The sequence below is a fragment of the Homarus americanus genome, unplaced genomic scaffold (genome assembly GCF_018991925.1).
Source record: "Homarus americanus isolate GMGI-L3 unplaced genomic scaffold, GMGI_Hamer_2.0 scaffold14655, whole genome shotgun sequence".
NCBI classification, from domain to species: Eukaryota; Metazoa; Arthropoda; class Malacostraca; order Decapoda; family Nephropidae; genus Homarus; species Homarus americanus.
This window is the reverse complement of record NW_024743793.1, coordinates 804,650-829,647: the sequence shown is the minus strand read 5'-3', so window position 1 is coordinate 829,647 and position 24,998 is coordinate 804,650. Positions and strand designations below refer to the sequence as shown.

The following is a 24,998-nucleotide window of genomic DNA, read 5'->3' as shown; positions in this document are numbered from 1 at the left end:
CAGACAGAGGATGTTTTAAAGCAGTAACAAATTAACCCGTAAACAGATGACTGAAGTATCAAAAGGTTTATGAACGAGTATCTTCAACAAAACTGGGGTGTAGGTTCATTTACTGAGTTTTCAAGGTTTATATTTGCACAGCATTTCAATGACAGCCATCCAGGAAACACTCAACATTGAAGGAGATTAATCTAACATTAAAGCTACAGAGAAATGTGTGTATCTTTCCAGAGAAACCCCATACTCTTCTGTTAACTTACAAGAATACTTCAATAAAACTTCTGGCAGCTATATCAAACCAATTTAATGAAATCTCTGTTAAAGTTTACAATATTAATTAGGTCAGGGTTGTTTAAACTACTCTGGGACTTGGTGACCCTTCAAACTTCGCCCAAATAATATTCATCACCACAAAATCTTGTGTGTTCTAATATTTCCCAAGACCTAATTTCTGCATACAGTATTTAATTTTCCCATGGAGTAACTATTAAAATACAGTTTAAATTATAAAAAAAAGTGAGAAAAAACTGTTAGAAGTCTGATGAGAACATTCCCTCTCCTTAACAACTGTCAGAAATTCTAAAAAAAATTCTATACCAACTCAAAATTGTTCCCTTATACAATTGTATTTCCATTGCAATTGTCAGTTCATTCCTCCTCCTCTGCAGTTTTATAATCTTAATGCCCCTTTATAAGAATCACCCAAAACCAGCTGCACTCTGCTGTCTATGTAAACTGTATTTCTTATAAATCTTTACTAAATACAATACCACAGTAACTGAAGATTCCAGTTTCAAATTACAGTACAGTACAGGGGTATATAATAAACATTTTTCTTCTAAATTGTTTTCTTCCATGATCTTTCACATTCAAAACTTTCAATATAACTCCTCCTCTGTTCACAAATTTAATAATTATAATTTGTTTATCTAATACTGTACTATACTCTATAGGGTTCCCACTGGCTTTGTGCTGAAAAATCCCAACCTTTACAGACCAGTCTGTTTTTTCTTGACAAACTGAATAACACTCAAAAAGTAATTTGTGTATTTGTTCCCGCCCAATAGCCAACTTTTCTACCAGCTTGCTGAAATATTAGATTACAATGAGAAGTGGTATACCACAATTTCACATTTACTTATGAACTTAACTGTTGTTCTTTTTAGCCAAACATAAAAATGTTCAGTACAGTCAAACCAAAAAGCATAGAGATCCCTGGCATCTGGAAGAATATGAAGCATCAGTCAAAGACCAATCCAATCCAACACAACCCATACATGAACACGTAGGAGGTTATCGCTTGTTTTCTATTCCATCAGATCCTGGGGTCTCAATACTTTTTGGATAAGCTGTACATGACAACTTTACTAAAACAAAGTACAGACACGTGTCTGTGTATTATGCTTCTTGTTTAAATGAATACTGTACCATGCATGAAGACCCAATAATAATTATTTCCAGATTACTATTCATCTTAAACTAAATGAAAAAGTACCAGAGGTAATTTCAGTCTTATACGTCTAAGCTATACAGTACATTAGTATTGTAATTTTTTGCCAAACATTAGGGAATCCCAACTTTGATAAAATTCTCAAAAAATCACATAAAAAAACAATCCTGACCCAGAAAGAAGTAGGCATTTTCCAGACTTTTCTAGCTTATAGGAGCTCTGTATAGTAGTACATTTTACAATCAAAACCCACACAAGGTTTTAGCTACCTCATCAACAAAATAGGATAATCTTTTCTTCCCACAAGGAGAGTGAGAAAAAATTTTGCTCATTATAAATATCCAGTGAGAAATGTTCAAATGAAATATACTGCACAGTACTTGGCCTTTGTAATTTTTGCTGCATGAAAGAGGAAGTAGTTCTCTCCAAAACTTCAGACTCAAGATCTACTACTGTATTCAAACAAGAATAAGCTGTTGTGATTCTTTAAGAAAGTCAATTAATCCTACACCAATATTCTTTTTTGAACAATGTACTGGAGGGGCAGCAATGCCCTTTATAAACAACCACCAGACTAGTTACATTTATAATCCCATGGAAAATAGAGAAGCAACTATGGTTAAGGGTAAGTTGCTTGAATGTCCTGGATCTACACTACAATATCATTTTCTCTAACTCAACAATCAATGCAAATATAAACAAACATTTACAAATCAGAAAATATTATAACACACATTACAAATTAACAGACAAAATACACACTTCAGGGATAAGACTTTTGACCTTAATCATTCTCTGTTAAATGGGATAGCTACCTAAATTTAAATGATAAAATTCTAACTGAACAATGGACTTCCCCTCACTAAAGGGGGATAAATTTCCATAAGAAATTGTTGAATCTAAACTGAAATTTACTAATTTGTCATGACACAAAAACAAGCAGAAAAAATAAATATAAAACAATAATACACACAAACAGCTCAAGAAAAATACACAAAAGCAAGGAATTTTCATTGGAAATATCACTTAATATTGCTGGAGCAAAATCAGTAGAAAACACTTCAAAGTGAACAGCTTATGGGTGCTTGGGAAATTGTGATCTGCTGGATAGTCTCCACAATACCTAACCAATGATGTTTAAGAGTGCCTCTTCAATTTGCTTTCTTGAGCAGCTTGAGACTGACCATGGCAGTATATACACAAGCAAACTGATTGATTAGTGACAGTTCATGGACTCAAGTTCATCTAGGAGTGATTTATGCAAGATGTTACCAAGATTAGTGCAAACCAAAACTAAAGGGATATGTAAACAACAATGATTGGTTATCTGTTATGCATAAGTTACTATGTCTCAAGTATGAAGTAGTGTACAAGATCAGCTTGGACAATAAGCAGGCACATTTGCAGACACTGATCTAACATGGAACTATCCACCGAATCAGATGCACTTCTTTGGTTGGCCTCCTGTAGAGCATACAAGAGTGCCAGCAAATTTATTTCAATAAAACAATGTGAACGAACTAAACATAAAAAATCCTCTGAGAGTAATTTATACAAGACTGAACAAGGATCATGCAATTGACGCACTTCTCACAAATGCCGAGCTATGTGCACTGATTACTCTACGCCGTTAATTACATTTATAATTCTCTATCATATCAAAATTTGGCTTAATAATCCCTCCAAGACTGGTGTCTTTTAAAACTACACATTATAAAAATGTTACTACTTTTTCTAACAAGGATGATTAATCTTTTTGACAAGTGATTGTTAAAATATTATTATTTGATTGTTGATTATCCTTAAAAAGACTAACAGCTGTGATGAGAAATACTGGGGAAGAATTCTGAAACTGCTTGTTAACAGTAATTTTTTGATGCATTCAACTATATCAGTAGAGGTTAAACCTACTAACACACAATATGCACTTGTTCATTTATCTTACATGCATTAAGTAGTTATATTGTATCTCATAAATGTGATCCTAAAACTATATGCTTAATAAAATAAATACTGTATATCAAACACAGACCCCAAAATATGCTTTTATATAAATTAATTGCAATGATTCATTTTCAGTCCCAAATAAATCAAAATTCACTTACATTAACATACTACATTATATGCGACTGAACATGGGAAGCTAAAAACCCACTTTTAGCATTAACATAAAATATGTCTGGTGTATAATATGGTAATTAGTTTTCACATTGCCTAGAATAAATATCCAGTATAAACTAGCTACAGTATTTGGGTCACACTGAAATTTTATGAACCACAGAATATTATCTTGAAAATGCATAGCCAAATTCTATTGCACCACTGTCAAGCAAGTAACATAATGTTCAAAAAATTTCTTCAATATATATGCAAATTGATGATTTATTCTGATCTATCACAGAAATAATGGTTTTACCCTATCACCTAACATCTCTTGACAAATATCTTACTTTGCTATGCGAGTCTGTTCACAAAATGAATTATCATCAATAGACATGGATAATTCATGATCACATCTCTTAACTTTTATACATATTCTATAATAATCCATTAGTATCTGTTCATCAAATGAACATCAAACACACACACTGAATTATCCATTTCATCAGAAATTCTTTTCCTCAACAAACTCTTTGGTTAATATATGGAAGCCATGTAATCATCTAGCCAGCAAACACACAATTAAATGGATAAACTCTTACACAAAGTGTTTTCTCATTAGTTCTTTCATTAAAAAATTGCAAGATTTAAGGAAAAAGATATATATATATATATATATATATATATATATATATATATATATATATATATATATATATATATATATATATATATATATATATATATATATATATATATATATATATATATATATATATAATGGCATTCTTGAATTGAATACATATAAAACAGATGTGCAGAAACCACTTCAGAGGATTGTCAATAGAGAGTATTCCAATTTTCTGGTTTCTACTTCTAAATAAGAGAATACTATATTAAATTATCATGTATTAACATAGTGCATGCTAAATCCCTGTCATTCAAAATTACCTTGCTTTACCCAGATGATTTAAGTTCACTTACTATGAATGCTACACCATACACTCAAAGAATTCAACACAGTCACCCAAATATGTTACAATTACACTCATACTTAAGATAACGATTATAAAGATTGCAGGCTTCTCCCCATAACCAGCCGTACAGTACTATGTTGCTTCATTTTACCTATCCACTGATTTCACCTCTATTTTAACCTCTCACTTCCCAGATCTATGGGTTCCCTCCACCCACCGCCCTGCTCCGCCATCCTGAGGAGAACACTATTTTGTACTGTATGTCACCAAAGAAACGGTATTTTCAAAAATGCTTTTAAAGTGTTATAACATAAACACCAAGTTTCCTACCTAAAACTTAATTGATTATATTATGAATATCTGCAATTATCAGAAATTAGTGCTTTATAAAGATCACTTTGAAATATTAAGACCTCAATTGGACTGTAAGAAGTAGGAAACTGAACTTAAGACTTCCACAAGTAATTAAGAGCAAAATGCTAGGCTAAATCCTTGCAGCATATCCTCTAATTTCAATTAGAACCTTTTGAAACATTGATGAAACATCTTATTTTTATGAGACCTTTTAAAGACAATGACTTAGCCATAACATCAATGTTCAATGCACTCACAAAAATATGAGGATGTGCATAAGGTACATCCAAGTCTCACCAACTGACAAAATCTATTGTATTGTCTAATCAATATCAAAAACAATGCGACTTCACTCCCTTCCACTAGAAATAATAATTATGAAAAAATAAGATGTAAATATATATAGTATCCCCACCATCCACCCATAGCACAGCTGGCCACGGAGGTATGAGGCTGGTAACCTCATTCTCTGTAGCTTTGTGTATGAGAGAGAGAGAGAGAGAGAGAGAGAGATTGATGTGTTATATGTTATGAGGATGAAAAAAAAATTGACTGAAGTAATGATAAATGAGATAAACCTGGATGCCATGGCTTTGTGCAAAATAAAGCTCATGGGCAGAAAATGTTGCCAAAGTCAAGCCAAGGGCAAAGAGTGAGAGAGAGAGGACAACCAAGAAGGAGGTGGAAGGATGGGGTGAGGGAGGACTTGTGGTGAATGGACATCAAAGAAGCAGTAGAGTGCTAGCATAATCAGAGAGCAAGGTGTCAAGTAGTTCATGAGGATGGATGTGATATTGGGTTGTACAGTAACGAGTAAACTAGGAACACCATGGTCGAAAAAATGTTAGATAATAAAACAAATGATGGGACAGTCTCTGATTCAGGCCACCATGTGCCATGATGGAAAAGGCTTGCACAAGTGAAATTGCAATGCATATCTACTGCGAACCATGAACATTCAAAGTCAAGTTCAGAACACAATGGGTAGAACAGTTAAGGAAATTTGAGGATAAGCTAGCAGTCCATGTGATATTTTCCAAGATTAAAGCTTTTTTCAAAACTGGTTGACAAAATAAATTGCACTACTTGTATTTAAGAAACAAATTAAGACAAGAAAATTTGAACCTTAAAATTAAGCTGGTGCGTCTAGACTTGGAACGTATCTACTGTACAGTGTAATTCTGACTGCATAGTGTCCATGAAATATTAAATGATTTACCATTTAAAAAGAACTTTTCATGTTTTGTTGTCACAAATGCCCATACATTTTTCCTGCAGCAGCTTCCAGCATATGTTTCCCTTCAACCAATAACTTTATTTAACAGGAAACACTTTTACCAGCAAACAAGTGATCAAAGACCTGTAATAGAGATCATCATGATTATTGAACTTGTCACCCAAGAGTACAAGGTTACTGGAAGCTGGATAATTAAGGTACTGTTGTATATATAAAGTACAGGGACCCCTACTTGGGACTTAAACCAGTCTACCCAACAGCTGTTACTTTGTGGTTGTAAAGAATTCACTGATGCTAGGAAGACAAACCCTATTAAAATCCAAACTTGCCACTAGTAGTCTTCTTTTACCTGCCTAAAACAGAGGTCACATTTTGTACTTTATCGCTACTTCAAAAGTGTTACTTGAATATCAAAATGTTGATGCAGATTTAAGTTATCTTGGATATCAATAACAAGGACTGGAGGTTCCTATATTCTCATTCATCCCATACAAACATTTCTCATTTGAATGCTGACTGCCTTTTGGAATCATCCATCCATCAGACTGTCAATACAAATTTTAGCAAAATTTCACAATTCTATAAATGTATATAAATACCAAGTCATGTATAATTAACTCCATAATCTATATATATCTCCAAGCACTCCCCCAGCAAAACAATTGGCAACCATCTACATTCTGGACCACAGCTCCAATGCAGACAGTTCTTGTAAGAAATACCTGCAGTCTACACACTAGATCATACTTCTACTGGGTACACAGGTAAAGACAACCATCAGCAGTAACCATGTCTATTGCAACTGTCCATATTTCTTGGTATTTAACTAGTTGAAAAACAATTGATTCCTGACTGAACCTCACCAGTTACAGATTCATCTCCTTTTTTCAGTACAAATATGTTTCAAAATGTATGCTACACTGCTGAATATGAACACGAGATTAAAATCATCCCAAGTAATAGATTGTTTTCCTCCAAGCTTATGCATTCCTAAATGTTCCAAAAAGTGCACCCCCACTCTCAATGATCTATTAATCACCTCTTTAGAAACACAACAAAATGGTATGTATAAAGTAGTGCAAGTGTTTAGTTGGCAATGATATCAGATAGCAATTCAGCAAATCCTGCATACCTTCATAACGGTGATCAATGTAATGGTAACAGCAGCAAACCACCTGCAGATACCCAGTAACAGGTCTGCACTAGGGGGCAACAATACTACAGGTTCTCTTGATAAAAAAAGGTTACAATTTGAGTCTCACCTTTGAAAAGTACTATCTCTAATGACCTGAATGTATCAAACATGGACATACAAAACACATATTCAGAATGCAACTTGTCAGCATACTACAGATACTTTCAACTGCAGCTGCCAAAATATTATTTACCACAATTTACTTTTACTCAAAATAAGACCTGACATTTAAGGATAGTATTCCTTCAACACTGTAACATCTGGTTTTTAACCATTTCATGACCTGGAGTAAGTCTTTATCATTTTTCCATAAAGGTTAACAATACAAAATTCATGATGGCTCTCTTAACAGAAGTACACCAAATGTATGAATTACATAAAAAAATAAATAAACTGACCTTAAATATACAGGTCATAATTTACTGAACCTCACTGACCTGAGACCTGAGATGTGACGTGCACATAAGGTCCATAGTTATGTCTGTTTTACTGAGGAGGCCAATTAACTCTCACTGCTACACAGTGATGGCCCCAAGCTCTGATTCTCTAATCCATTCACTTTCAACACTTAATACAAATCCATTTCTCCATACACATGTAGTTGTCCATTTTATCTTTGCTAATAACTGAACTTTGTAACATAGAGCTATGACAAAAGAGGCATATATCATAGACAGTTACACAAGATGTTGAACTTCACCATCATGTTTCCTGAATCTGCTCACTGTACACAACATAAGGTTAGACTAATGACTCCAAAGGTCACAGCAGTTTTTCTGTTGCTGAGCTAGATCGTGAGTGGTGACGACGGTGTTGTTGAAGCAAAGTTGTAGACAGAGTAATGGAAGAAGCATCTTGAGGCAGGGAAGAGAGGTCTTGTTGGGAAGAAGGTTGATTAGTTGATGAGGCTGAAGGGGATGGAGAGGGTGTAGCAGAGGTTCTTGACAGTTTAGGAGATGGCTTGGCTGGACTCTTGGAGGCAATGGTGGTGATGTTTGTGGGTGTGGCACAGCGAGAGGAAGTGTCGACTGTGGAAAGTGTTGGTGTAGCAAGAGCTGCTGTTAATCTTCCCTCAGATGCCATGACACCCTCAGTAGCAAACATGCCTTCAGTGGCAATCATGCCCATGTCAGTGTCCCAACATCTTAACAGCAGACCCTCACTGGCTCCACGTGACGTTGATCCACTGTAGGCAGCAGTACTACGAGGATGGTGGTTGAGCCCCCCTTGGCTTGTAGGAGGGGGGGCTTCCCCAAGACGTCAATTAACCAGCTCCACTGACACAAACTGCTTCAGCCGCTCGAGGTACTGGCTGTACAGCTCTACATCATTATGTCCAGCACCCTGGAAGGCAAATAGTTTTTTAATTACACATAAACAATGCCAAAGTTCTGTATTTACATACACACCCAGAGAAAGATATAAAATAAATGCATGATACTGTACATTTTTTATACATGTACTTAGTAATGATGAGTTTAACAAAAGATTGGCAACAGTGGAGAAAGTAACTACTTCATCTGAGTCTCAGTCAAACAATGTCAAAGATATTACCAGTCAAGATGAAAAGAAAACACAAAGGACAACAACAATGACAGTAACTTTAGTGATGACTATATGCACTAGTAACTACCCATGTCAGGAGTGTACAAAAATGTACATCTACGGAGATAAAATAATAATTTAATCTACATGGGTTGTGGTTTGATTTAATGGTAAATTACTAAACGGAAAAATTTCAAAAATATATATTTAGAGGCATTTTCAGCATTTACCGCCATACACCGGAAAATTTAAATTGGCAGGCGATTCAGTGAGCTTCTCTGGTACTGGTTCACTTTTTCAAAAATTAATTACCCCCCCCACACTTGAATCCCAGGTGAGCTACTGCGTTATAGCATATTTCTCTCTAATTTACAAAGCAGAAACAACTGATTGTTCCGGCTGACCCACTCTCCCTAATAATGTTGCCACCACCGTTGTTGTCACTGCTCTAGATGGTTGGTGCTCACCACCGGATCTGTCTTGAGCACTTAGTAAATAATATTGTAGTGTATTTATCAGAACGAAATAAACATTATTGTTGTGTATAAAGTATTTCCATATGTCCTGGTTTAATCACTGGTCTGATGTCTAAGTGCATAATTAACCAGATTGAGCCATCATGTATTAATTAATTTTAAAATAGAAATAAGAAATTAAAATATTATAAGACAATGGCTTACAAGTGCTAAATTTATTTATTACTGTATTATTTACTTTATTATTTAAGAAACGTCACGGGATAACTGAGGATACTGCAAGTGGTGAGCAATGGTCTGCGAACTTCGCCTAACCTTACCTACCCTAAACACCAGTATTTAAACACATCAAAATTCACCACTTTGGGAGCAGAATAAACCAGTTGTTGTTGGTAAGTGTTGCTTGATTTTCCTAATATAGTGAATTTTATTAATTACCAAAATAAATGTACGAGTACAGGTTTAATGGCACGCCCGTGATTCATGCTTCAATTTAACGACACGACTCTGGTCCCAAGCTTGCCATTACGTCAAAGCACAACCTGTAATACCAATAACTTTGACCTCAAGATCTAAGGACAAGCCTATTTCTAAATATCGAAATACCTTACCTACAAAGTATCTAGTCTACATTATAGCGGGCCTAAAACATTAACTGTTAAAACAGTTATGAATAACAACAACTACTGTATTAACAGATGGCTAAATGTTTCCATTAACAGTGTAAGTGCATAAAGAGCACCATGTATCATGGTCACAGTTACTTGTTTTTGACAAACATGGCAGTGGCAATGACTTAATAGACAAGTTCATTTCTAAAACTCTTCTACACAAATAATTTATCTTTAAACTGATTCAAATTATTACCAGGATATTAACAGTCAACAACCACGATAGGTAAAAACTATCACTCTTTGATGCTTGTGTGAGGAAGGTATGATTGACAGTGTAGCATAATTAAACAACTTTGTGTATTTTATTTTGAACTGAAAATAATTCAAGGTTTCCCATGACATGTGACAATTCCAGAATTAGAGAATGATGGATAGCACTATACTGTATCAAGTGCCTAGTTTAAGGGTTTTTGTGGTGGGCCCCAATACAACATGAAAGAGGCGAGTTCAGTAGCTGTATTAAATTTTAACATGTTTTCTTAGAATTTGACAACTAACTCTGATAAATAAACCTCCAGTCGGAGATCTCAACCCATCCAGTCCTGGACATTGGTCAAAGCAAATGTACAGACTCTTTGGCCGAATATGTTTACAGCTACTACTAGATGTGCATAAATACTGTACTGACACTGTGTAATGTGCCCCAAGAATTTGCAGAATTCTTCAACATGTATTTGGGTTTCAATTTCAAGTTCTTCCCTTGTTCCATTTTCCCTGAATCCCATTAAATTTTCTCAAACTGGGGAGTTCTTGATTTGAGGTAAAAGTTCTTAATTTTTCTTGAAGTAAAATGTAGTCAATGCATTCCAGATTATATTTATTATTCTAATTACCCTAGTGTAATACCCAAGTACTGTATACAGTATAGGCATCTTGGGTGATGCTGAAGACCTGAGTTAGCAATGACACCCCATGTTGACATTACTAAAGCCAACTAACCTTTCTACTCCTTCATTCCCTATTATCCAACCCATGTGGTCCTACTTTTGTCTGCAAGGGTACAGTCAAAGAAACTGTTAGTTAAAACTTGTACAGTGATAGGTAATGAGATAAAGTCGGAAAATGTAGATACCATATAAAAACAAAGTGATTTTACATAATCAAATGTCAAATGTAACTAAGTAACTGGGTAGTAAAAGCCAGAACAGCAATACGTAATAAATAAAATGGAGTGAAAAGTGTTAGAAAAACAATTATCATTTAAGGTATGTCCAGAGGAACATCCCTGAAAAATCTTTATACTGTACAGTAGTCTGGTTAACAGCAAAGAACTGAAGGCTGAAGCAGGTTACCTCATCTGGTCAAATGAGCTGTAGAATCCAACGATAGTACTGTATCTAAAGTCTCTGAGAAAAAGACCATTGGATCTACAGTACATGTGTTTAACAGGGCGAGATGGCTTAAATGCATTTTTGTTACAGTATTACAATACTGTACCCATTAGAGCTGTATTCATGCTGCCAATCGCTGAATACCTTAAGGGTAATGGTAGGCTCTGCTTATACAGTACAGTACTTGACAGTGGTCTGACCTGTTTACTTAATAACTTGTAAAATGTAAACCATTGATCCTTTGATCCCTAGACTGTTTAAATCCCTTTTTGGAGCCAACCCCATCAAGGAATGGTGTTCCTGTCTGCCAAGTATACTTCTTCTGAGAAGAAGCTAAGAGCCTGGCTTCATACAGTACATTGTGCAATGGGATTACTGGGGTGGACTAATACAGTGTTAAATGCGAGGTATTTAGTGACGAGGGCAAACTGACCATAGTCGCAAAAATCTGTCATCTATGTTACCAGAGAACCGTATACCTCCTCTTATCATTTTGCAAATTCCCTTGGTGGTAGTATGCTCTTGTTGCATTGTAAAATTCCAATATTTTGAAGGGGCAAGAAGAACATGTAAATCCCTAAAAAGTGCATTCCAGCCTAACGGCAATAAGAGCGTACTCATCGTCACACGCAACCAAAAAATTTGAAGGATGTTGTCATTGACTACACTGATTTTGATGATGACAGCAGCTCAGGTGCAATTCACATGAATGTTCACTATTAATCTTACCTCTACCCATAGTGGTTCCACTGCTCGGGGACAACGTTCATGGATGGCTAAGCCATGTGAGAAATCTACCACAGTGTCTTCTGTTCCGTGAATGACAAGTACCGGTGATGTTATTTTAGGCACCTTCTCGATGCTGTGAAAAGAAGAAAATTGTCAGTTCAAATTTAGTTTTATCTACTTATTAAAACTGGCCAGTAATGTAATAATTAAAATGGTGGTGTACAATTCATACATTACCTAACCCATATTCTGAAAATGTTACAACAATGTCTCGGATAACATTTATATTTCCTTACAGACACTTTTACACTCCTGAAACAACAAGGATTACCACACGCTTGTACCTTTATCTTTCAACCATCATCAGCAATGGAGTTGGTTTTCCATATAACCCTTTTATACTGTACTGTCTTTTAAACCATATACTGTGCTGTACTGTATTGTATTTCCTATTATCAACACTTTCTGTGCACATGTCTAGCAGTTTATTTCCATTTTCCATTATTTCTGGCATTCTAAACTCTTCCAAAAGTTCCTGTTACTCACTTTCATCCAAATCACTCACCACTATCACCCAATTTTTAAAGCCTGCGTCACACAAGCGTTTTTTCCTACAAAGTTTAGAAATTAATAAAGTTCAATGGGACCGTTCACATAGAGCATGCGTGGCAGACACTCACTCCACACCTGTACTTCCAAACCACAGAGCGTTCTAAAATTCTACATATGGCAATGGAGTAGTACAGTACTTCAGACAAACATGTGTTTGTGTGTGTCAGTTGTGGTGCATCTCTGGTGGTGCCTGTGATTATTTTTGTCAAGTATGTACTTCTAAAAATTTTTAGTATACTATCATGAGTATGCAGTTTGGATACTTAGACTAGTTCTGGTATATGTTGTATTTAACCATATAATATCATACCTAAACATTTTATATATTTTAAAGTATTTCTACAGGGTATAAGGGTACTGTTTACTGTACAAGTAATTTGAACACTGATAATGAGACTAATAAAATATTACAGAACAACATCATGGCAGCCCATCTTGATACTGAATTTCTATTAAGGGAAGTGCAAGAGTGACCGATATTATGGGATACTTCGACAGAAGAGTACAAAGATGTAAATAGGAAAGTGGAAGCCTGGGTTGAGGTTTGCCACTCACTCATTGAAGACTATGAAGAGTAAAGCATGACTGAAAAACAACATAGGTATATCATTTTATTTTCATTCACATGGCAGAAATTTAATAGGACCATAATTGAAAATAATCTCACTACTTAATATCTTCCATATCTCAGTTACCCATACATGCTCATCATTATATTTGTCTGTACTGCCATGCCATTTTTCCTACATCACTATTAAAGAAAATACTAAATGTAACCCTATATTTGTTGGCATACCTTCCACCCTGCATTACTCCTCCCAAGTCATAAACTTCAAATCCTATGATCAACTTATTGTCAAAATTGATTGTTTCCCCTTTGTGAACATAATTGTGTAATACACAGCAACCTTTGACTACAGTACAGTACAATATATCAATAGCAAATTCAACTTTCACATTTAGGGGTCGATGAAATATTCTCCATTTATTTGACATTATACCAAATGCATACTCTACATACTGCCTTGCTCTTAATTGCCTATACTGTAATTGAAAACTCTTTACTGAATTGTCAAATTTTGTCCATCATAAGCAGATGCAGACGAACTAAAGCGTGAAAAACAGGCCCGTGTGAATACATGCCTTCTAAAAAAAAAACTCCTGCGCGGGACAAACACACTCGTGTGAAGCGGACCTAAAAGTGAAACTTATATTGAAATTATTCAGATTTACCCAAAAATATTTCTTTTCGCTATCTCCTTTTTTTTCCCACACCATTGCATACACAGACAATTACAACCCATCTTTCAGACAAGGGGGATGGACAAGTGATTTTTCATTTGTGTGCCCAGCACTTATACCCAGTGGACAAGTTAATATTTTGAGAGGAAAACAACTAAAAGGGAATTTGTCAGGTGTTGCATAACCCCACCTCCCAACACATGTTAATGAGTAAGGTCCTGACCTGCCTAGAAAGCTCAGGTGCATGCTCCAGCCTCGGTGACATCACAGCTGATCTCTCCTATTTTTATTGGTCTATTCTCACAATGACCTGACCTGAAAATCTGTATAAAAACTCCCAAACTAAAGTGAAAACATCAAAATGAATAAGAAATAAAGAAAAATGACCAGGTTCTTCACACACCCAAATGATCTAGCCACAGGAGTATAGAGGACCCTGCCATCAACTCATCATACCATAAAAAACCAGGTAGGTAAAATTTCACCCAAATTTGTCACAAAAAGTAAAAAAAAAATATCAGGGCAAGTAATTTTCAAGTCACTTGTCTTGAATAAGTAAATGTTCCCAATAATATTAAATAGCTTATAAAAATGAAGATAAAAAGAATTGTGACGATAAAGTTACTTTTTGTTTTCTGAATAATTTTGATTATAAAGTACCATATTTATCCTACCTCATACTACTTGATCCTCCTCCTCTTTAGTCTTAAAGTGTAAAATAAAGCTCATTAATCTTGAGCTCTTTGTTCACATTTCCTTTTCAAGCGTGATTCTCTTGTTTCTCCTCTTTTCCTTGCCTACTCTTATATTCTTCCATAGGATTCTACTTTATTTTCCTCATATCTTTCAACATTTCCTTCTGTCACTCCTCTCATTCTTCATTGTTTTCAATCTTTCTATTCGTCTAAGTTGAGTGTCTTCCCTGTGGCACAAACCTCCAGGGTAACCTCCTGCCTGCTGACATGTTCATCAAGCCCTATAAGTGTCCTACATGGTAAGTCCACTTCCTCAACAACACCTCATCTGTCTTACAGGTAAATAGCATGTAAACTTGCATTAGGTCCTCAATATAAAACAATAAGAAACTGAACAGATACTGAAGACAGATTTTTCTGAAATTATATACAGTATGTACTATACCCATTACTGTACTATGCAGTACAGTTCTTTTATTGACTACAGTATGACACTGTATGATATTTATACAAGATCATAGTACTGTAGAGTTAATCTCTCATGAAAGTCCTCATACAGAAGTTCAAAAAGGCTGATCTAAAGCTGAAATAATATCCATATCCTGTTGTTACAAAGGATTACACAAACTATCCAACTATACTAATAAAGGTCAATGTCAGTTCAATTTATTTATTGATGTAATTTTCTTTATTTGTTAATGAAAAGGAAAAACAAAACATCATCAAAGCAGTAGCATTAAGCACCTCAAATGCAAGACTGCCTTGACTAAGAAGCAAAGGTGTACACAAATGACCTTCAAAAGGCTTCCTCACAACAAAGAGACACATCAGTGAGGGCGGCAAATATTGATTTATACTTATAAATCGGCAACCAACAACTTATCCATGTATAATAATAATAGCCAGTGCTTCAAACAGAAATATATATATATACAACATAAATTATATACTGTATCTAATAATATTTGTAATTCCAAGAGACTGCACAAAATGAACAGAATATTTTTGTGTGATGTCTTTCTTACATAATGATGGGAGAATTTGTGCACAAATACTGTATGTTACCTTTATACAGTACAAAATATGATGTGATGTTAGAGATCTATGAATATTTGTACACAACTATTGACCTTCTTATTGTCTTTTAACATAGATTTTGTCGCTAAGTGCTCCCATGCTAGCCTGACCCCTCCTGCTCAGCCGTATCCAACACTGAGAGCACCCCTCCAGTAAGTAGAAAAGCGGAAACAGCGGACCAGCCCTATCAACCACTGAAATTCTTCCCACTAGTCTTGTGGGCTAACAGATGCATCTCTAAGGGTGCAATTTGGGTCCGAATTGCTTGACCCAATATTTACTAAAATGGAAAAACGCAACCTGCATCGAAAGACTGTGCGGGGGTGAGATTTCCGACCATGAACAGATGTACCAGAGGGTTAAGTAGATTCAGTTATATATATTAAGGTATGATTTTAACATTGAAATGATGACATAACAGCACCATGCACAAGGCATCCTTGTTGAGAACCAGAGGTTCCAATAATCCTGTACAGTATACACATAGGGGAAAACTGGAAACATGCTACTGGTTGTTAAAATTAAAAGACAGAATCTAGTCTCTTGAAGGATGTACTTGTTGCCATTTAAAAAATTATGTCTAACATATTCTTGAATGTTTGTGACATACATCATAGTGTCGTTTACAAGGTTCCCGAGGGTACACACAACTGAAGTAGCGTGTCTCTATGTAACAACTGTCCAAGTAGACTCCTCAAGTTACTGTACGTATATACACAACATCCATATTGTGTATCACTAGTAACAAGTTTCATGAAAAGACAGTTGTACCCATTATTGTGAATGTTATTTATGTCCCTACATTTGGCTTAATTATAAGAGGCATTATTAAAGCAGCTTAAAACACTGATGGTACTTATCAAAAGCAAGGCAAAGGTCATTCATAGAAATCAAATAGAACTCATAAATCATCATCATACATTACTGTACAGTATTTAGTATTAATGTATACATTATGGTACAGAGATCACCCACAACTGGATTAAATGGAGCAACAGTACTGTACTGTATACCGGTAGCTAGTGTAATTAAGAGGAAATACTGTACCAGTTCCTGTACTAATGAATACTCTTTTAAAAAGATGTCTCAATAAACCAGAAAATTTCCGGTTATCAACGAAGTTTTCCAGATTCTAATTACAGTACTGTACACAACTACAGTACTGCACACAACTATCAAACGATAAATGCAAAACTTTAGATAATGAAGAAAAATGGGAGCTAAAAGACAAATATGAGAGAAAAATTTCTAAATACTGTATAGCTACCTGTAATAAAATGAGCCACTGAAATGTACAGTATACAATAATTTCTTTTTCATACACCATCTTTTACAAACTGGAAGTGGAATGAAAGATGAATGCAAGTAGCTACTGGAGTAATACATTCAATGAATGGCCCCTAGCACAGAAAGTGCCTTAGATATACCTGGACAAACAAGAAAACCAATCAATCACTGAGTACTGTATCCTCCTTTCACAAACATTTTGCACAGCATCTGAAGACATAATACACTGGCACTGTACACCATAAGTTTCCCCACATTTCCAGCTTTACTTCCAATCTTAACCATTTTTTTTGTTCACCTACCTTGTTTGAAGACTTAGTTGGCATTTTAAGCAAAGTGTATCAGTAACCTCATCCAGAGAATACACAAAAGATGGTAAAATATAAAATAAAATAAAATTTAAAAATTCACTCCGACAATTAAGCAATCATAGTAACAGGAGAAACAAGAACTACAGGTTAGATATGGAAAAGGAATGCCCACCACCATAAGAGGAGAAAAGGAGCCAATCACAGCACATCTTGGATTTCTGGCAGCCAATGGGTATAGTAAGCCTCCATGTAAGCATCAAACTGCAAGAAAACCCAAGAGTACCCAAGCACATTCAGGCATTCCAGGAATCAGTATGACAAACTGGATTGTTTCACGAGTCATCAATATCAATGAAAACCCTCAGTAAAAAAAGCAGACAGCTCACAATCTGTTCAGCGAAAAATTTGGACCAAGGACTATCCAATTAAGAGAGATTTTTCTGTATGTATCTAAGCATTGGAATGGTACTGGTATAATTAAACAAATAATTTAACAAGAAACACTGATATCAAGAGTACCAAATGGTTACATTGGTCACGTTGTCATGACAGTTTTAAAATAAATAAAAACAGTAAAATATTAATTGTGTTTGATATAGTGTGACAGTTTCATTATGATAATCTGATATATAATTTCCTATTCGTTATGAAAGTAATCAACATTGCTCATTATGATTATAAACATACACTATCTCTGCTTTTGGCAATTACTTTTTTGCACAAAGGCAGTCAACAGATGTCAATAAAATCCATTGTTAAAAGCTTACAAATGGGTTTTTACTCACCATTTTGGAAGAGACAACAACTGTAAAGGTAATTTTTTGTTACAGTATAGTATGGCAAGTGGAAATTGAATTTAAATTTGTTTTGATGGAATGTATATTTTACCTAGCAACATTTGCCAAATAACGTACTGTACATGGTGACTATTAACTATAAACAATCAGAAAAACCTTATTAGCTATGGTACCTGTAGTGTTAATCTTAATTTTACAAAACTGACTAAAAAAAGACTAATTATAGAACTGTACTTTGCAATCATATAGAAAGAATAACATTAAGGACAATATCTCCTCGGCATTGACCCAAGTCACAAACACTGCCTGTGAAACTAATTACCTCAGAAAAAAATTATAACAAAGGAAATCTGTCAGGAACTTGCATAATGTTGCCCAGCACACTGCAAGATGCAAGAGCCTGGTTGAATGAATCATGATCACTGAAGCTTGATCACCTATTGAACTGGGGGTTTGGGGGCTAACTCTTGCACTGCACTTACATAAATGCAAATCCAAAATTGCTGCAATACTGTATATTTTAATGTTTTAACAAAATACCGGAATTGACAACCTATACAAGACCTAAAGTTTAATAAACAGTTACTTGTCCCTTGGATATGTTCTGGGAAAAATATCTGAAAATTACATCAATCTGGTTATTGCACTACCAACATTTGCTGTACAGTGAACACTCCTTGAAATATTCATTCATGAGAGTGATTATATCAGATGTAGTTACATATATTCTACTTATCAGTCAGGAAGATCAACAAAACACTTGAATCAACCTGTACCCTAAGTCAAATGCCTAGGAGAGTAACAGTAACAGACCACAGCCAACCCCTCTCAGAATTTTTCATCAAAACTTAATCAACCTGCACACTCACAAAGATCTACTGTCAGGTTCAACACAAAGACACATTCCCTTAAGAATTTTTCACCAATATTGTAACAATGATAGCTTATTTCGAGGCTAGATTAAAATAGCTACTGCAAAAAGATGTCACAAGGTACTAACCTTCCCAAATACCTAAACCATTCACAGTCTTACAATGTTAAACTTTTTATCAGTGACTGCTATCCAGCCCATGACCATCACCTCCACAATACCTATGAAACTCAACATACTGTACTGATTATAACCAATATCTAAAACAACACTAACACAACACTAAACTGGAAAAGCTTCCAGTGAAAAACATTTTAATTAATGAGTGTCCCAAACCTACGGCATAAAACTTGTTAGAACCAATGAAATTTGTTAGATTGAGGAAAAGGAAATGAAACCCCCCCCCCTCTTCCCAAATTCAAGCTAGTGAAGGATTCAAAATCCTTAATATAGCAGGAAACAAAAGAATAAGAATACACTGTAATAAAATAATCAATATCTACTGTGCAATTCATTTCTATAACCTCCAATAATGTCCCATTACAATAATAATGGGGAGATCCTAGCCTGCTAGGAACTTCTATATAGCATTCTGGAGAATGACATTGATAAAGCATCACATTACAGCATGCTAGAGTGTAGACAACTTAGGTATGTGAAGTAATTTTTCCATAAAATCAAATATTACTTTTACTAGATCAGTAAAGAATCTGGAAAATAAAGTGAACATGAAATATCAAGCAAGGCTAGGTTACTGTATTTTAGATCAGGCCATCCTTCAAAAATCATTTAATACAGTACTATACTTGTAGTTTAACTTATTGCCAAATGTCGACAAACGACTTATAGAATACTAGTACCGGTAAAGTAAGGGGATATTAGTGAGGTTTACTTTTCAGCCCATTATAATATTACGAACCACGCCATCTATTGTCATGATCTAACTACCCAGCACTACCAAGCAACGCCATCTAGGGACGAAACCCGAGTATGACTAGTCTTAGTCACCACCCCGGGTTTCCTTTCTCCATATCCTGGTTGTTGCGTCACCTCCTCCAACTCTTCCTCATCAGCTCCGGATCGAGGAGAGTTCAGTTCACTCTGGGAAGTGACCACGCTTGGATTACCTATCCTGGAAACCTACGGCACAGTGACTACCTACCATCTTCTTCAATACTCAGCCCTACTCGTCAGACACTTCAGCACCGCACTTGAGTATTGTAACCCTATATTACCTCCCACCTCCACTTGCTTCAGATTGTTGTATGTTGTATAAATATGTATATACTGTTAAGCCAATGTTGCGTATGTTTAAGTTAAGTATGGTTAAGGGTAAATTATAGAAAGCTGGATATTTTGCTAAGGAATTTATTGTACCTGTACTTTATTATACACAACAAAAACTCGCATCCTTTGTCTACCCTTTTATCGTCCGATTGTCTTTGTTTGTTTAGTTTTTTTATTGTTGTTGCCTGTTGGGATCTGGGTAGACTTTTAACTATATTCTAAACCAGTTTCTAAATCCCCAACTCGTAACAATAACAATTATACAGTATTTCAGAATTTTCTGTTAAATGTACCGGTAAAGCATACAGAATGATATCCATTGAGGGAGCAATGAAAATACAGTTTTGAATTTATTGTAATGCACGGTACTGTACTTAAGAAGCAGCAAGTAAACTGCAGACTCGTGCATGGTCAATTAAATGCAAGACCAGCACTAAATAACAATAGAGTAATGTAAATACGGTACTTGTAAGCCTGTTTCAGCAGGAATGAACCACTAAGTTATTGTTTCAGTGCTCAGTGGTCTATTCTTGTTAAAGCTTTGCCACTAATTTGCAATCTTTGCATGCATAAGAATGAACGTTTCATAGAAAATCCCAAAGAATAAAGTTTCAAAATTAACAAATTAAGAAGATCCAGTATTTTGATAAAAGAGATACTTTGTTTCATGTCAATTTACCAAAGCACCAAAGTCATGGCCATACTGTACGTATTTTCTTTTAAATGGAATTACAATTACTGTACATGTTAGGAAAAGGGTTGGAAAGATTACCCAGAATGCATCCCCAATTTTTCCCTTTAAATTAATGGAAAATCCTTCCAGATTTGCAAAATTTCAGTATCCAAAAGACTTTTAAAGGAAAGCAGTCCTTTCCAAAACATAGAAATATCATATATGTACAGGCAAAATATAAATTATGTAGTAAACTGATATTATACATAGTGATAAAACAGTTCCGGTACCTGTAAAATAAAATACATAACCAGTATATAAATCAATTAAATATCACTCAATGTTAGTGATTAATACAGTACAGTAAACAAACAAATACTCACAACATGAATGATCAGTGCACAACCACAATACATACTGCCACTCAAACAAAGCAGATGCATTATGGGAGAATCCTTGTGTGCAGAAGTGATGCACAGTTTGCCTACAGTGTTTGCTTTCCTACATTCAAGTGTCCAAATTCCTGCATTTTGCCAATCGGTGGCTGCAGTACTGTATGTTGGAAAAAGCTGTGTTTGTAAGAACAGAACGAAAGTTTGAAAGACCAAAACATGGTACAGTACAGTACTGTATAAAGTATAATGTTTGTATGACAATGTTCAGATATCAAGGATTGAGTGTATAGTTCAATTATGTTTTTGGCAAAATTGTAATGGAGACAACCCAAAAATGAAAGTAATTACCATGCATTTTAAGAAGTCACTGAAATACTACCAAATCAATTATGTTTACAATGAAAATTTATTAATTTGATTGTTAAATTGGTAAGTATTTACAGTATAATACATTGTACAGTATAACAATATCACCGTCAGTTTTAACCCATCAGATGATACATTTTACATAAACATCATAGAAAAGATATACAGTACTTGTACACCAGTATAGCTACAGCAACGGTAGCTACTCACCACTCATTCACATAACAACCAAGCACTTTTTTTTTTAAATTTCTGTTTTTAAAACAAATAAAACAAATCTGCCTAACCCAACAATCCTATAATATACTTCGGCTAGGCTACCATAGGTACCGGTAACCGTTAATAGATAGAGTTTGGTGTAAGAGAGTACCAGTTATCGCACATTAACTAGCAACTTTAGGAAATATTTACAGCATATTGAAAATAAATTTTCTTACCTCACGGACAACCCAAAAAGTGTGGAGGAGGAGCAATTTATGCAACAGCATTCTTACGATTCCTTCCGTACTAAACTTTATTCTATGCCTGCACGTTACTACTACACCATATCTCCACAGTTTACATCCAGGAAATTTTATTCCATCCACAAGAAGGCCAAAAAAATTAATAAGTCTCCAGAAACCTTACCTAACCATACCCAACCTCAAGCAAGAAATGTGATAAGCACAATTTCTTGTCCATCATTAGACCCATTGTGACAAGATAGTTTGTATGACTAGCCACAATGAAAATCCTGACAAATACTGCTACATTGCAGTATATGTTTTATTGGAAATAAAATGAAGGCTGTGAATATTTGTCCAGTTGTTGGTTAAGTAGGTTTTTTAGTTTAAGACCAGAAGGAGCTGATAGAATTGGACAAAACTTTGTGGAAATGCTATTTACAATCATCAAATAGATAAATAGAAACAAGAATCTATTAGAACTTGACCTAACAAACCTAACCTAAATTAACCTACCTATCCCTACTTAACTTACCAGAAACACCTCTTAAAACATACTAACAACACTTGAATAGATTCTCGTTTCCATTTACCTATTTAATAGATTGTAATTAACCTTTACACAAAGTTTCGTCCAATTTTATCAACTCCTGGTGTTATTGCATTCTATAAAAACCTAAGTAACCAACAACCAGACAAATTTCTGCAGCGTAAAATGAAATATCCTAACCAACCAAATTGGTAGTGAGACTGAAATTTTACCCAGTACTGATAATTCCTGTGTGAAAAAAATCAATGGAACTTCCAAGAAGTGATTCTGTGGATGAAACAAAACATCCCGGATACTAACACTGGAGCTAAGGCACCGCAGCGCAAGGCCGTGAATCATATTTAGGAAGGAAAAATTCATAAATATTTGAAAATTGTTCCTCCTCCAAATTTTAGGGACTTCCATGAAACAAAAAAGCATTTTCTTTTATAGGAAAACTTCCTAAATGTGCAGATTACCAAACAACACTCTCTTCCACTATTACCAAATTAGGTCTGGCAGGTTTGTTTTGTCTTTTAATTTTTTCTTCTTAAATAATTCTGTAGTGACCATGATGGATAAAGGCCACAGTAATGATCTACTGTACATACTTAACTAGAATTATTTTATTTGGTGGATGGTACAATATATAAATCACAATAGATATCCTTAACCTACAACAATATTACTGCACTTCCAAAACTGTCCTGTCCAATTCCTGAAATGCGCTAAATTCATAAAATGCATGTTAGCATTTAGAAAACAGTGGATATTTTACTGTGACCAGTTAAGTTTCTACTAATGCTATTTTACCGCGAGTGAACTCTGATTGGCTAAGCGTCCATTACCGGCAAACAAAATGGCAAAATATCCACCACATTAATTATTTTCTCGAGATGTTGTTTGGATGATAGTAGGAAAATGAAATGACAATGCATAGGTTAGGAAGTTAGGTGAGGTTACGTAAATAGGTGAGGTGAGGTTCTAATAGATTCTGTGCAATGTCGTTTGGATTTGATTAGCCAATAAGAGCACACTCACAGTAAAATAGCATTAGTAGGAACTTGGCCAGTCACGACAAAATATCCACTGTGTTTAGTAAAGCATTCTTCTGCACATTTCTACACCCTCAATATTAGCCAGAGTTATAGATCAAGAACACATGGGGCAGCTTACCTTGGGAAGGCATCAAAGAACCACGTTCTTTTGGTGTTGAACAAGACTCTGATTCCAGACATGAGTGGAGAGTGGAGAATCACGGCCCCCACCTCATACCTCGACGCTAGGTCTATCGTCGCTGCTGTGCCAATACTCTGCCCGTAGAGAATAATGTTTTCGGGGGAGATGCCATACCTCGTTCTCAGAGCGTGCCAGGCGGCATCAATATCTGAGTATAGGTTCTTCTCCGAGGGCTTCCCGGCACTCACGCCGTAGCCAGAATAATCGTAGCTAAAGATATTACAGTTTATTCTTGTTCCTAGACTTAGGTAAAAACTGCTCATGTGTCCAAGATCAGCAGCATTGCCATGTGAAAACAAAATGCAAAATCGAGCATTTGGCGAACACCTCACAAACATACAAGCAATCTTGTTGCCCCTATTGGTACGGGTGTAAAAGACCTCAATGGCCTCCTTTTCCTTGTCTGTAAACTGCCACTCTGCCTTTTCTGTGAGGTGAAGGCTGTGTCTTGAGCCAGTCTCATCTGGGGTGAAGTTATATGTGGGCTCCGGGGGTATGAAGGCCATCTTGGCAGCTATGCTAGACGGGCAGGGTGGCCAGCAGAAAAGACAACATATATCCCGGATACTGAGGCCGTTCATGGTGACTCCTGTTCCAGACAACTACCTCAGTGTAAACAACTGCCAGGCTTCCCTTCTTTTCCCACTCGCTCCGTTCATTGGTTTTCACAACTCTTTTCTTCTCACACACAAAAATTTCAATAAATTATCAAAAAGAAATAAACGCGACATGAAGTGGTGGCCAGTTCAGTTTAGAGAGAGTTGGCTCTTGCTGATACAATAATTCAACATTTTGCTTTCACTAGACGATCCCTTTCCTAACTCAATCTGTACAAGAATAAGCTCTCTGATGATATCATATGAGAAGCCCAAAAAGGCGCGGCGACGTGAACAGGTGAGCATCGCCGAGTGACGAGAGCCTTCCAACCCCTCGCCCTTGAGCCCTCCTCGCTCTCACACACGCTCTGAACCTTTTAAACGCTATTTAGTATTCGTTATTTACTCCTCACTTATGACTAACTTCTTCCGGAGATGGAAGTCAAAGTAAGTATTTTACCGAGGACTTATTTACGCGACCGAGTAGTTAAATTTTGCGACAATTACACA

At 35.5% G+C, this 24,998-nt stretch overlaps 1 protein-coding gene across 1 annotated transcript; it reads right to left on the bottom strand.

The window, feature by feature from the left end:
- Positions 1–287: 287 nt before the first annotated feature.
- Positions 288–24,757, bottom strand: LOC121877542 (alpha/beta hydrolase domain-containing protein 17B-like). The gene is made up of 3 exons (XM_042383337.1): positions 23,830–24,757; positions 12,069–12,201; positions 288–8,657 (listed from the first exon to the last, which is right to left on the bottom strand). Exons 1-3 carry the CDS (start codon positions 24,471–24,473, stop codon positions 8,574–8,576), a joined length of 861 nt encoding a protein of 286 aa, XP_042239271.1. The 5' UTR covers positions 24,474–24,757; the 3' UTR covers positions 288–8,573.
- Positions 24,758–24,998: the final 241 nt, after the last annotated feature.

Excerpts from the sequence above, each read along its gene's own strand:
- LOC121877542 (XM_042383337.1), bottom strand. The coding sequence starts at position 24,473 with ATGAACGGCCTCAGTATCCGGGATATATGTTGTCTTTTCTGCTGGCCA. Across the intron at positions 12,202-23,829 it reads TTCTTTGATGCCTTCCCAAG|CATCGAGAAGGTGCCTAAAA; the intron begins GTAAGCTGCCCC and ends TTCTTTTCACAG. Across the intron at positions 8,658-12,068 it reads TGGAACCACTATGGGTAGAG|GGTGCTGGACATAATGATGT; the intron begins GTAAGATTAATA and ends TTTGCCTTCCAG.